Source organism: Armigeres subalbatus, chromosome 2 (assembly GCF_024139115.2).
Source record: "Armigeres subalbatus isolate Guangzhou_Male chromosome 2, GZ_Asu_2, whole genome shotgun sequence".
NCBI lineage: Eukaryota > Metazoa > Arthropoda > Insecta > Diptera > Culicidae > Armigeres > Armigeres subalbatus.
In genome coordinates, this window is record NC_085140.1 from 238775868 (window position 1) to 238789390 (window position 13523).

A 13523-nucleotide genomic window follows, 5' to 3' on the forward strand; every position below is an offset into this window, starting at 1 on the left:
AGCCTCTTGAAGGAGGCTTCCAGGCCTCTTGAAGGAGGCTTCCGGGCCTCTTGAAGGAGGCTTCCAGGCCTCTTGAAGGAGGCTCTCCGAGCCTCTTGAAGGAGGCTTCCAGGCCTCTTGAAGGAGGCTTGAGCCTCTTGAAGGAGGCTTCCGGGCCTCTTGAAGGAGGCTGAGGCCTCTTGAAGGAGGCTTCCGGGCCTCTTGAAGGAGGCTTGAGCCTCTTGAAGGAGGCTTCCGGGCCTCTTGAAGGAGGCTTCCGGGCCTCTTGAAAGGAGGCTTCCGGGCCTCTTGAAGGAGGCTTCCGGGCCTCTTGAAAGGAGGCTTCCGGGCCCTATTGAAAGGAGGCTTCCAGGCCTCTTGAAGGAGGCTTCCGGGCCTCTTGAAGGAGGCTTCCAGGCCTCTTGAAAGGAGGCTTCCAGGCCTCTTGAAAGGGAGGCTGAGCCTCTTGGAGGAGGCTTCCGGGCCCTTTGAAGGAGGCTTCCGAGCCTCTTGAAAGGAGGCTTCCGAGCCTCTTGAAAGGAGGCTTCCGAGCCTCTTGAAAGGAGGCTTCCGAGCCTCTTGAAAGGAGGCTTCCGAGCCTCTTGAAAGGAGGCTTCCGAGCCTTTTAAAACTAGGCTTCCGAGCCTCTTGAAAGGAGGCTTCCTAACCTCTAGAAAGGAGGCTTCCGAGCCTCTTGAAAGGAGGCTTCCGAGCCTCTTGAAAGGAGGAATAATCGAATGTTTTTGGTGAAGCCTATCTGCCTTCTTTGTCATCCTCAGTTCGTAACATATTCATATTCGACTGAACACTGTCAATTCCCGATCGAATATCAGTCAGTGAGTATTTATTCAGATCTCATAAACTAATAAATTTCTGTGAGACTGAATACTCATATGATAATTTGAATAATTACCCAAATAGAGCAAATCCCGACGTTCAATTGAGAGACACTTTTAGCGCCGACAAACCAATATAATCAAAGCTCATTATGTTTTAATTATGGGACAATTCTCAGTATCAGTATCAAACTGAGTAAGTAATTTTTGTTTTAAATAATCATGCGACGTTTGTCAATACTAGAATCGAAGTTGCTTCGTGAAGGTGAATATTTTATGCTCTGCTTCCAAGCCTCTTGCAAATAAGCTACTAGGCTTTCGGACAAAGGCCTTCATGTCTCTCAAATGTAGGCTTCCGAGCCTTTAGATTCTGCTTCTACTTCCGTTCAGAAGCATATTCTTGATCATTTGACGTTTTGTCCTTTTGGTCTTTTATCCCACAACCCTTCATAAACTGTGCTGGTTGGTGTAGGTTGGATTCCATTGTCCTATATTCCACTGATGGCGATATTGTATACAATACTAAGTTTTAGAATCAAGAATTATTAAAACTTTATCAGTAGTTTTATATATAAAATGGTCCAAATTCGCCAATACGCTTTTTTGTGCGAGGTACCCCCAGATGTTCATGTACTCCAGGTTGAAAACCACTGATTTACATCCTATAAGGTACCCAGATTTCACGCAGTTGGATGGAAACGTTGTTCAGCATTTGATCTTTATTTATATAGTTATTTGAAAGCTCCGTTTTAGAATGTTTTTTAAAGCAAAACTCAAATATTAATTTAGCCCTATCAAGATCTGATAATATCATTTTACCACATTTCACAATCCATATGCAATTACTTTACAATTTCTCTGTCTATCCCAATTAGGTACCGGACCCTCGTCCCGGCTCATGTCACAACGACTCGCGAACCCTGCCGGATCTTACACTCAACTTCAAAAAGACACACTCGCTGATGGATGAAAACGTGCCAACGTTTTTCGGTTCACCGATTTTGACTCGAGTCAGCACGGTGTAAGTATATTTTTTACCTTTCGCAAAGGACGACGAAAAGTTACTTGTTCACTCCAAGAATGGTTTTTGCAAGAATAAATTGGCTATATTCAAACCCATTTTGGGCGAATTTGTTAATGCTTGTGTGTATTATAGAACGTCTCAAGAGCTCCAAGATGATCATAATTTATATTTTTGTCAAAACTAAAAAATTACAGCATCAATACAAGAGTCAAGTTTTATCTCCACATCTTTCAGTTGGACGACTTGAAATAATGCCTTTTTGTATATAAATGTCTTTCTAAATATCTAGGCTAACATCTGAAAAGGGCACAACCGCCAAAAAATATTCCTTCCAGTACTTTGTCTATGTGTATAGCTACGTATGTAGACAAGAAACCGAGAAGCAAAAAAGTAAAAAAGCATGTAAACTGTTACGCCTTTTTCAAATGTTGGTGTAGATGAAGAATACTCATTCTGAATGGGCTCGACTCTTATATCAATTTTGGTAGAAAAAAAATGAACAAGTAGGATCTCTTGCTGTGTTCCAATAGTTTGACAAAAATGGTGCCACAAATTTTCATGTCTTCTCTATAACGAGTGATACAGTATTATCCTTAGGTGGATTAATCAGGGTTTTAATTTCTACAACCGCCACCGCCGTCATTCATCTACACTCGACGCAAGTTATGCAGTTAATTTAGCTCACCTTTTGCTGCGCACGGGTGTATGCTAATTTGACGAGATTAATTAATTTTCGCGGTCGGCTATGAAACGCGCATAATTTATACGATTTGCACCTTGTAAACCATGAATCAAGCTCTCCCATGCTAATTCTCGTCCCGTTTCGTTTGACTTTCAGCTATCGATTCACCGCCATCGCCGTCGATCCGCAAATTAAAACCCCGGGCGGAAAAACCTACGATGTGATTTTCGTCGGAACAGGTGAGTTGCTTGCTGGAGGTGTTCTAGCGGAAGCTTTTTCTCAATTTGATTCGTCTCGTCTATCTCCTGCAGACCATGGGAAAATCATCAAAACGGTGAACGCAGAATCGGCCGATTCGAACAAGAAAGTCTCGTCCGTTGTAATCGAGGAGATCGATGCTCTTCCAACTAGTGAACCGGTGCGAAGTTTGGAAATCGTACGGACAATGCAATACGGTGAGTTAAGGATTTTTGCTTTCAAAAATGCTAGCGAGTTGTCTGGTTCATATTGTATTTAGATAATATTTTTTAGTCAATGTTTCATAAATCCGGGTACTTTATTCTTCCTTGCAATTCTTAGAAAGGACAACTGCCAAAACAATGAGGTTACGCAAAACAATGGTTTCTGGAGTACAAGCAACTATTCAATATTATCCTGTCTGCCCGAGGCAGCAATGAAAATGAAATAAATCAAGGAGCATCTCTCATCGCTGCGATTTTTCCACACCATTGTTCTGCGGATTTCAACATGACTATCAGTTTCGTTAAATTTCTCGTGTTAAACTGATGATGCAATGGAGTTCTTTAGATGAGCAAAAGCGTGTGGGTTGGGGGAAATCGTGGTATTTGACGCAAGTAATCCCATATTTTTAAGCATCTTACATCTACAGCGTCCTCAGTGTTCGTGAGACTGTGCTTGAAAACAACGATAAACCAACGGGTACTCCATGCAAGGTCAGATTTCAACGATTTATCACAATTACACACAATGGAACGGAAAACATGATAAGACGAATCTCTAATGACGAACCATCATTCCATTTTCCGCACCTCTCATGCTGCTGGCATTTTTCTTTCTGATCATTTACTGGATACATATAACAAATAAACAATTCCGCAGCTTGGTTTTCGTTCTACCGACGACGAACGACGACGACGACGGCGAAGATGATGATGATGATGATATGACTATAGCATAACCAACGATGCCAATCGTTTTTGGTAGAAAATGGAACTCAACTGTCTTTCCCAATTTGCGACTATCATCATGTTATTTCCATTTCATTAGGAATCGATCCACAATATAAGTCAATGCGGTCAAATTTCGTAGAAATAAATCAGAAAGAGAGAAACAATGCTCTGCTTTACTTTAAGAAACATATCGTGAATTAAAGGCAGTAAGTGGAACTTTCCATTTTTTTTGCTTTCTCGATCAGCTACGGTATCCTGCTTAGTTCCAATCACATACTTGGCAGAATTGGTTTTCATTCCAACCAAGGAACTTCAGATAGAAGAACTAATTGTAGGTCTCCTTGTATGAATGTCAACGATGACCGTAATCACGTATAAATACATCAAACAGTAGTCAAAATAATCATTGAATAGTTTGTTTTCCTACGGAATATTATCAGGCCTATTTGTCCATAATTTATATCGATAGTGCACACGTAATATTTTCCCAGCAAATAACGGTCATGTTCAGTATTAATACCACCCGGGAATAATGAAACTATTGGCGTAACAAAGGTCGATACGTTCACGCTGGGAGTAATGACATTTGCTGTAGTGCACTTCAGGGACATGCTACTGGGACTATCATCTGCTTCCACGTTCAATCCATTTCAAATTAGTGTTAAGTCACGTTCCCCAACCAAACATTTCCCGGCACCAGACTTTGGCACTGCAATCGATATTGCTCTATATCCCAAGGAAGTCTGATTAAAACTTCCGGAGGCTAATGATTTCCTCATTTTGCCTCGAACTTTCTGCTAAACCTTCAGAAGGCTCAGAAACTTATGTATTTTGGCAAACTGCACAATCTTGGCAAACATCAATTAAATTATAATTTAGAGTTTTGTTTGACCAAGTCGTAATTACTCGACTCTGAAAGTTGTTGGTTTTGGCTTCCCTCTGCTCCGCTTAGTTCACTCGAATTGCATTTGCTACTGTGTGCTGCCTGAACTGCTGTAGCAAAGCAGCAGCACCAACAGCAGCCGGTTTTGAACTGGGTGAAAGATATATTGCCGAATGGCAGAATCCAGAAGAAAAACTGAAACAAAAAGGAAAACTTCATTTCACGCGATGCTGGCTGGCGGCGCAGCAGGAGTAGGACTCGCTTTGCACCAGAGTTGTGGAAAATAAGGAAGTTGGTCCCCAGAGAGAGAGCACGCGGGGGTGGAAGTCTACGGAACCAGTTTCCTTATTCTTCGGAGCGTTTAGGACATCTTTGTTGGTCTTGGTTGCAACATCGTATGGGGCGATAGCCTGGGAAAATATTTAACCTAACTGGGAAAGCGAAAAGGAACGGATAAGATTTATCCCTTCCGAAGAGTAGTTAGCAACCGATGCCAACCAGTTGAGGGCTGTTTCTGACAGATCAAGACGGATCGAAAGTATTTTCACTACTGCAAGAAGAATGTCGTAACCGGCACGGAAGGCTGAATCCAGCAAGATAACAAAAGCGATAAGTGGAGAAGTGAAATATAGTTTTTATTCTTCGGAACTGTTTGTTCCCAATTGTTTTTGCTGATTGAGATGGCTTCGATGATTTGGCATCTTCAATGCTTAAGATTTAATTTGAGGTCTACCCATGAATGGCATTAAAGATATGTACAACATTAAAAATGTAAACTGTATCATTTGTTTTTTTGTTGTTGTATAAAAGGGAAACGTGCTTAGGCATATAAAGGCGTTAAACGAGTGAATGAACATAAGTCCTATTATTTTCATAATAACCAATGACTGATGAAAGCATGATAATAACAATGTTAATCAATATGTTGAACCAGATTTCTCGTCTATCAAGTATTCGCTATTTAGCCTTTCAATCAACCATAATAATAATAACGAATAAAACACCTCTCTCTTCGTTTCATCGTTTTTAATTATCGCCTTAACGGAACCGCCCACCACCACATCCATCGCAATCGGACACAACAACAACAACAAAAAACTATCTGCAGACACGCCAAAGGACGGAAGCTATGATGATGGAAAATTAATTATAGTCACCGATACAACCGTGATAGCGATTAAGTTACACCGCTGCAGCAGCGAAAAGATAACAAGTTGCAGGTAATTAAACACAGAGGGCAGCACGTTCGAAAGCGAGGAAACGGGCCACGGGCAAAGACGTGTGTTATAACGGCAGTGCTTTTGCTTTATGGTGATTGAAAGTTGAAACGCGTCCAGGACGACGATGACGACGCCGGAGAATCCCTTTTCGCATATTGGATGGAACAACCACCACCACCACCAATATTAAGCGGAAACGGGGGAAATGCGAAAGAAATAAATTTTCATTTTATGGTTTTCTCTTTTGCCAAGCTCATTCATTTTCATAGCCTTTCGATTTGCACTGTGGGTCGACGGTTTTGAGCCGAAAAAAAACCCTGAAGAATACGTGAAAATTGCTAAAGCTATCCGTTCTGCTGGATAGATAGATAGAAAATCTAAAAACAGTAATTTTAACATTTCAATAATGGTGATAATATTATGCCAAAACATGAAGGCAAGATCTGATTAGCTTGTATTTCTTAAGGAACCGCACACCATGCGTCCGCTATTCTCATTTCAATGTGAACAGAGCGCGAATACATTTTTCAATAAGTCAAGACAAAATTTTCAAAACGACTTATCTGCTTTTGTAAACAAAGATTCAAACGACGATTTGACGAATCTTATAGCTCTCCCACGCAAACCAACACAATCAACAAGTAGCGGAAACCTTCACCTACCTATTAATGGTGTTGGTTTGCGTGGGAGAGCTATCAGATTCGTCAAATCGTCGTTTTAATCTTTGTTTACAAAAGCAGATAAGTCGTTTTGAAAATTTTGTCTTGAAGTGGCGCGAACATATTTTACCTCGTAAAATCATCACAAAGTCCATCAAAATTTTTTGTCAAGACTTCCTGTCTATTAATAATTTTCGTCTTTTTAGTTGAACTACTACATGATGCAAGATCTTATCAGAGCTAATTTAGCTTTGGGACAGCTTTCCATATCGCTGCACAGTGGCTAAAATCGTGTTTTTAACGCGTTTATTTAACACGTACGTCCCCAACCCCCATTTTACGACAAAACTCAAAATTCAAAACCTCACAGCTCAGCCAATTTCTAACGGATTTTCAAGCAATCTTCTGGAATCGATCACAAAATTCCTATAGTTTTAGGAACCGAAGTCAATTTTTGTCCAATGGCCATGGTTCCGGATATATTCCGGGGAGTACTGGGGTTACCCCCCCCTCGAAAAAAATTGTCACTGGCAGATGGGCTTCGTAATCCACCGTGCGACATGTCAAACTTCATGATTTTGCAAAACAAGTACACTGGAGTACATTTCGGCGATTTTCGATCGAATTGGCCACCCTCCGGGTACTTCCAGGGCCTGGTTCCCTTGGGGAAGTGGCCAATTTTCATTCGCTCTTGGAACCCATCTTGCGACATATCAAACTTCATGATTTTGCAAAACAAGTACACTGGAGTACATTTCGGCGATTTTTGATCGAATTGGCCACCCTCCGTGTACTTCCAGGGCCAGATTCCTTTGGGAAAGTGGCCAATTTTCGTTCAATCTTGGAACCCGTCTTGCGACATGTCAAACTTCATGATTTTGCAAAACAAGTACACTGGAGTACATTTCGGTGATTTTCGATCGAATTGGCCACCATCCGGGTACTTCCAGGGCCTGGTTCCCTTGGAGAAGTGGCCAATTTTCGTTCAATCTTGGAATCCATCTCGCGACATATCAAACTTCATGATTTTGCAAAACAAGTACACTGGAGTACATTTCGGCGATTTTTGATCGAATTGGCCACCCTCCGGGTACTTCCAGGGCCTGGTTCCCTTGGGGAAGTGGCCAATTTTCGTTCAATCTTGGAACCCATCTTGCGACATGTCAAACTTCATGATTTTGCAAAACAAGTACACTGGAGTACGTTTCGACGATTTTTGATCGATTTGACCACCCTCCGGGAAGTACCCGAAGGAAGCAGGGCCTGGTTTCCTTGGGGAAGTGGCCACCTTTCGGGTACTTCCATGTAGACATGTGCGTTGATTGAAATTTAACCGGCGGTGGCGTGATAGATCATTTTCAGCCAGCGGTGTCACGCCGTTGGTGATTGGCGGCGGCGTGGATCGGCGTGAACCAGTTTCAAGCGCCAAAATTTATTCAAAAGTTACTCCAGAAATTCATCCAGAAGTTCCTCCACGAGTTTTTTTAAAAGATCGTCAAGAAATTCCTTTGGATATTCCTCCAGATATTCCTCTATAAGTGCCTCTAGGAAATTCTTCCAGATACTCCTCCCGGATACCGTCAGGAAGTTCCTTCAGGAAGCTTCTCCAAGAATTACTCCAGGATTTTTTCCGGAAGTTCCTTCAGGAATTCCTCCGGAAATTCCTCCAGGGATTCCTCCGGAAGTTCCTCCGAAAGTTCCTCTAGGAATTCCTCCGGAAGTTCCTCCAGGAATTCGTGGATTCCTCCTCCAGGATTCCTCCGGATTCCTCCTCCAGGATTCCTCCGGATTCCTCCTCCAGGAATTACTCCGGAAATTCCTGGAGGAACTTCCGGAGTAATTCCTGGAGGAGGAACTCGGAGGAATCCACGAATTCCTGGAGGAACTTCCGGAGAAATCCCTATAGGAACTTCCGGAGGAATTTCTAGAGGAACTTCCGGAGGAACTTCCGGAGGAATTCCTAGAGGAACTTCTGGAGGAATTCCTAGAGGAACTTCCGGAGGAATTCCTAGCGGAACTTCCGGAGGAATTCCTAGCGGAACTTTTCGGAGGAATTCCTAGAGGAACTTCCGGAGGAATTCCTAGACGATATCCGGGAGGAGTATCTGGAAGAATTTCCCAGAGGCACTTATAGAGGAATATCTGGAGGAATATCCAAAGGAATTTCTTGACGATCTTTTAAAAAAACTCGTGGAGGAACTTCTGGATGAATTTCTGGAGGAACTTTTGAATAAATTTTGGCGCTTGAAACTGGTTCACGCCGATCCTCGCCGCCGCCAATCACCAACGGCGTGACGCCGCTGGCTGAAAATGATCTATCACGCCACCGCCGGTTAAATTTCAATCAGCGCACAGGTCTACCTGGAAGTACCCGAAAGGTGGCCACTTCCCCAAGGAAACCAGGCCCTGCTTCCTTCGGGTACTTCCCGGAGGGTGGTCAAATCGGTCAAAAATCGTCGAAACGTACTCCAGTGTACTTGTTTTGCAAAATCATGAAGTTTGACATGTCGCAAGATGGGTTCCAAGATTGAACGAAAATTGGCCACTTCCCCAAGGGAACCAGGCCCTAGAAGTACCCGGAGGGTGGCCAATTCGATCAAAAATCGCCGAAATGTACTCCAGTGTACTTGTTTTGCAACATCATGAAGTTTGACATCTCGCAAGATGGGTTCCAAAATTGAACGAAAATTGGAAAAACTTCCCCAAGGGAACCAGGCCCTGGAAGTACCCGGAGGGTGGCCAATTCGATCGAAAATCGCCTAAATGTACTCCAGTGTACTTGTTTTGCAAAATCATGAAGTTTGATATGTCGCGAGATGGATTCCAAGATTGAACGAAAATTGACCACTTCTCCAAGGGAACCAGGCCCTGGAAGTACCCGGAGGGTGGCCAATTCGATCGAAAATCACCGAAATGTACTCCAGGGTACTTGTTTTGCAAAATCATGAAGTTTGACATGTCGCAAGATGGGTTCCAAGATTGAACGAAAACTGGCCACTTCCCCAAGGGAACCAGGCACTGGAAGTACCCAGAGGGTGGCCAATTCGATCGAAAATCGCCGAAATGTACTCCAGTGTACTTGTTTTGCAAAATCATGAAGTTTGACATGTCGCAAGATGGGTTCCAAGATTGAACGAAAATTGGCCACTTTCCCAAGGGAACCAGGCCCTGGAAGTACCCGGAGGGTGGCCAATTCGATCGAAAATCGCCGAAATGTACTCCAGTGTACTTGTTTTGCAAAATCATGAAGTTTGATATGTCGCAAGATGGGTTCCAAGAGCGAATGAAAATTGGCCACTTCCCCAAGGGAACCAGGCCCTGGAAGTACCCGGAGGGTGGCCAATTCGATCGAAAATCGCCGAAATGTACTCCAGTGTACTTGTTTTGCAAAATCATGAAGTTTGACATGTCGCACGATGGTTTTCGAAGCCGATCTGCCAGTGACAATTTTTTCCGGGAGGGGGGTAACCCCAGTACTCCCCGGAATATATCCGGAACCATGGCCATTGGACAAAAATTGACTTCGGTTCCTAAAACTATAGGAATTTTGTGATCGATTCCAGAAGATTGCTTGAAAATCCGTTAGAAATTGGCTGAGCTGTGTGGTTTTGAATTTTGAGTTTTGTCGTAAAATGGGGGTTGGGGACGTACGTGTTAATAGTACCTTTATTATGCAATTTAGCGTAATGATGTCTTCGAGACATTTCATTAGTAAGTTTATGCGCTTCTTTGGAGGTATTCAGCTTACTGATCAATCCCCCTAAAAGTGAGATAAAAAATATTTTTTCCATCTCACAACATATATGATTTGTTTCTAACAAAAGTTGTAGCAAAAGTTCTCCTGAAAAACTTTGTCGAAGACTCCAAGCCCGTAATTCCGTTACTTTTGAAGATTGTTTACGTTGTATGCTGACAACCCCTTAAAAATGGGGTTTTCATCATATCTTTTTCATTTTCATTTCCACATTTTTTGCATGTTCTAGAAAGTTTCATATAATATTAAAATACGCCGTTTGGTGGCTATTGCGACTTATTAGTCATTGGACTTTGGACATTGGACATTGGACTTTTTAGTCATATTTCATTTAACTGCAACTTGGTAACGGGCGAATTGTGGCAGTCAATCTCATACGCATAACAAAGTACAAGTAATGCACTTTAAATTAATACCTGAACTGTAGAGTTGTAAGCGACTGTAAGGAATGTTTCATCAAAAAAATATTTCCTACTATAAAGCAAAATCAATCTCCCATCACAAGGAGTTAATGAATCAGCGCACCATGCGTCTCCATATGCTTGTATGATCATTCGTCGAACATGTTCAAAGCTTGTTGTTTTATGTCAGCAATAAAACTCCAAAAGTAGGGGAAGGGGGGGCAATATGCCCTAGCTAAGCAAACACTGCTTTATTGTCTTATTTGTAACGCTATTCATGGGTATTTTCACATTATGCAACAGTTAAACAGAAACGCTAGTTGATGCCATTCAAAAATTATCAAAAATCTCAATCATATTTATAATATTAACATTTCAAAAAAGTGGTGATATTCTCTTGCCGGAAAACTCATGAGGCAAAACGCCTTTTAGCTAGCAGCTCCTAGGGAACAAAGCACCAAGCGTCGGCAAATCAGCATTCTGGTATGGATAGTGCATGGAGACGCAAGTACATTGTAGGTTAATTCTACTAGGGCGTTTTGCCTCGCCAAAATGTTGGATGTTTCTTCAAAATGTGGAAATTTTCGGTTTTTCCGACCCATACACTATTCCCATTCACTATTTTGAAACTTTTTTCGCCTAACCTACATAATTTTTGATCTAGTTTTGTTACGGCCATCTTAATGACGGAAAATATAAGAAAAACCACAAAAGGCGGTTTGCAAGGGGGGGGGGTGCGTTTTGGGGCCTCTTCCCCTAATGAAATTACGAACTTGGTGTCTTCGGCAAAGTATTTCAGGAGAACTTTTGCTACAACTCTAGCGAAGACTATAACTTGCATGTTGTAAATTAGAAAAAAAATGTTTTCATCTCACTTTTAGGGGGATTCATCATAAGGCTGAATACTTCCAAAGAACCACATCGACTTACTGACAAAATGTCTTGAAGACGCCATAACGCTAAATCACATAATAAAGGTACTATAACATAAACGCGCTTCAAACACGATTTTAGCCACCACCAGTGGCGCCGGGACTGGGTAGGACAAATAGGACATGTCCTACGCACGAATTTTCGTGGGTGGGACAGTCAAGGCATTATCCTACCCATGATTATGCCGAGCAGAGCATAAAATATTCACCTTCACTAAGCAACTTCGGCCCGAATTTCAACAAAGTGTCCATCAGTTGAACGTCGGGGTCAGATCTATGTGGGTAATTGTTCAAATCATTATATAAGTGTTCAGTTTTACAGACATTTATTAGTTTTCGAAGTCTGAATAAATTCTGATATGTTCAGCCGAATATGAATATGTTAAGAAGTGAGAGTGTCGAAGAGGCTTCATAAAAACATTCGATTATTTTAAGCTCTTGTTGCAATACTGTCTGCACACCTAAAATCGCTAAATTCACCGAAATGTCAGCAGCATAACTGTTTGGTGAATAATTTTACAGATTTTCCGTGGCTTTGACAGTAGAAGAAAATCGGTGAAATAACTACCGAGCAATTCTGTTGGGATTTCGGTGAATTTCAACGAAATTCGCGGTGTCTTCGGCAGGACTTCATTCAAAAAGCCTGTCTTTCAAGATTTTTATGGAATATGCACTGGAAAAACTGAACATACATTGTATACGAGAGAAGCAAAAATGTTCTAGGTCTTCCGATACAACATTTTAATTTACCCATGATATGAAAGAGGAGAGAATCACAAATATCCTTAAGTCCGCATAAAATCTGGTCTGCGACGGGGCCTGTACTCCCCGAAAGATTATTCGACGATTATACGATTTCCTGGATAAGCGACGATCCATAAAAATGTCAGAGGTAGAAGGGACAAAAGATTGAATGAACAAAACATAGAAATCTTCAATTTCATATACATGATGACTGGGACAATATTTACAACAGTAACTTATAATTGCCCAGAGTTTCTCCTTTCTCATTTAGTTTAATTTATAAAGTGTCCAGCAGCCTTCGGGCGAAAAATTTGTGTTTTTCTTTTAACTAGCTGTTTCGAACTCAATCTCATAAATCGTGTAGAAAAGAACTGAAGTATTTAGTCGACTTCCCATACATTACTATCCGTCTTGTAGCAATGATTGTCGAAATAATTTTCTTCTCCTTATCCTACATTGATCATCGTTTTGATTAAAAGAGCAACTAGCAACTACTAGTACAATCATGCTTATTGAAGAAGCTATTCTGAAAATCGATGAAAATTTCATAAATTATGTGAAGATTATGTCTGGAATGTCAGGATGTTCAGATTTTTATTTTTTTTATTTTATATATGTAATATGTGCATTAATTTCTCAACACCAGAAGTGTTGCGCAAATCGACATTTTTCCTATTTGTCCTACCCACGACTTAGAACGTGGATGCGCCTCTGGCCACCACAAACCATCCATTGCACAATGGATGCGAAATATTGCTAAGGTTTTTTTGAATGAGTTTGTGCCCACTTTAGGTCCCACGGGAACTTGTTTCAGGATGACCACGGACCACAAACCATCCTATGGCCTCAAAATGTACTAATTAAATCATGCTTCCGAAACAATTTCATGAATTTTGATAACCATATTGCCAGGGCTTCTTCTTCTTATTGGCATTACGTCCCCACACTGTGACAGAGCCGCCTCGCAGCTTAGTGTTCATTAAGCACTTCCACAGTTATTAACTGCAAGGTTTCTAAGCCAGGTTACCATTTTTGCATTTGTATATCATGAGGCTAACACGATGATACTTTTATGCCCAGGGAAGTCGAGACAATTTCCAATCCGAAAATTGCCTAGACCGGCACCGGGAATCGAACCCAGCCACCCAGCCAAGCATGGTCTTGCTTTATAGCCGCGCGTCTTACCGCACGGCTAAGGAGGGTCCCAGGGCTTATTCTG

The 13523-nt window shown here is 41.7% G+C and overlaps 1 protein-coding gene across 4 annotated transcripts in view; it reads left to right on the forward strand.

Moving 5' to 3' along the window:
• The window catches only part of LOC134211975 (semaphorin-1A), a 597712-nt gene that overhangs the window by 541571 nt on the left and 42618 nt on the right, over positions 1 to 13523 (forward strand). For all 4 annotated transcript variants that reach the window (XM_062689410.1, XM_062689412.1, XM_062689411.1 and 1 more), the window contains 4 exons: positions 1691 to 1836; positions 2678 to 2760; positions 2833 to 2976; positions 5703 to 5814. In XM_062689410.1, coding sequence (XP_062545394.1) covers positions 1691 to 1836; positions 2678 to 2760; positions 2833 to 2976; positions 5703 to 5814 — 485 coding nt within the window. The remainder of the gene's footprint in view (positions 1 to 1690; positions 1837 to 2677; positions 2761 to 2832; positions 2977 to 5702; positions 5815 to 13523) is intronic.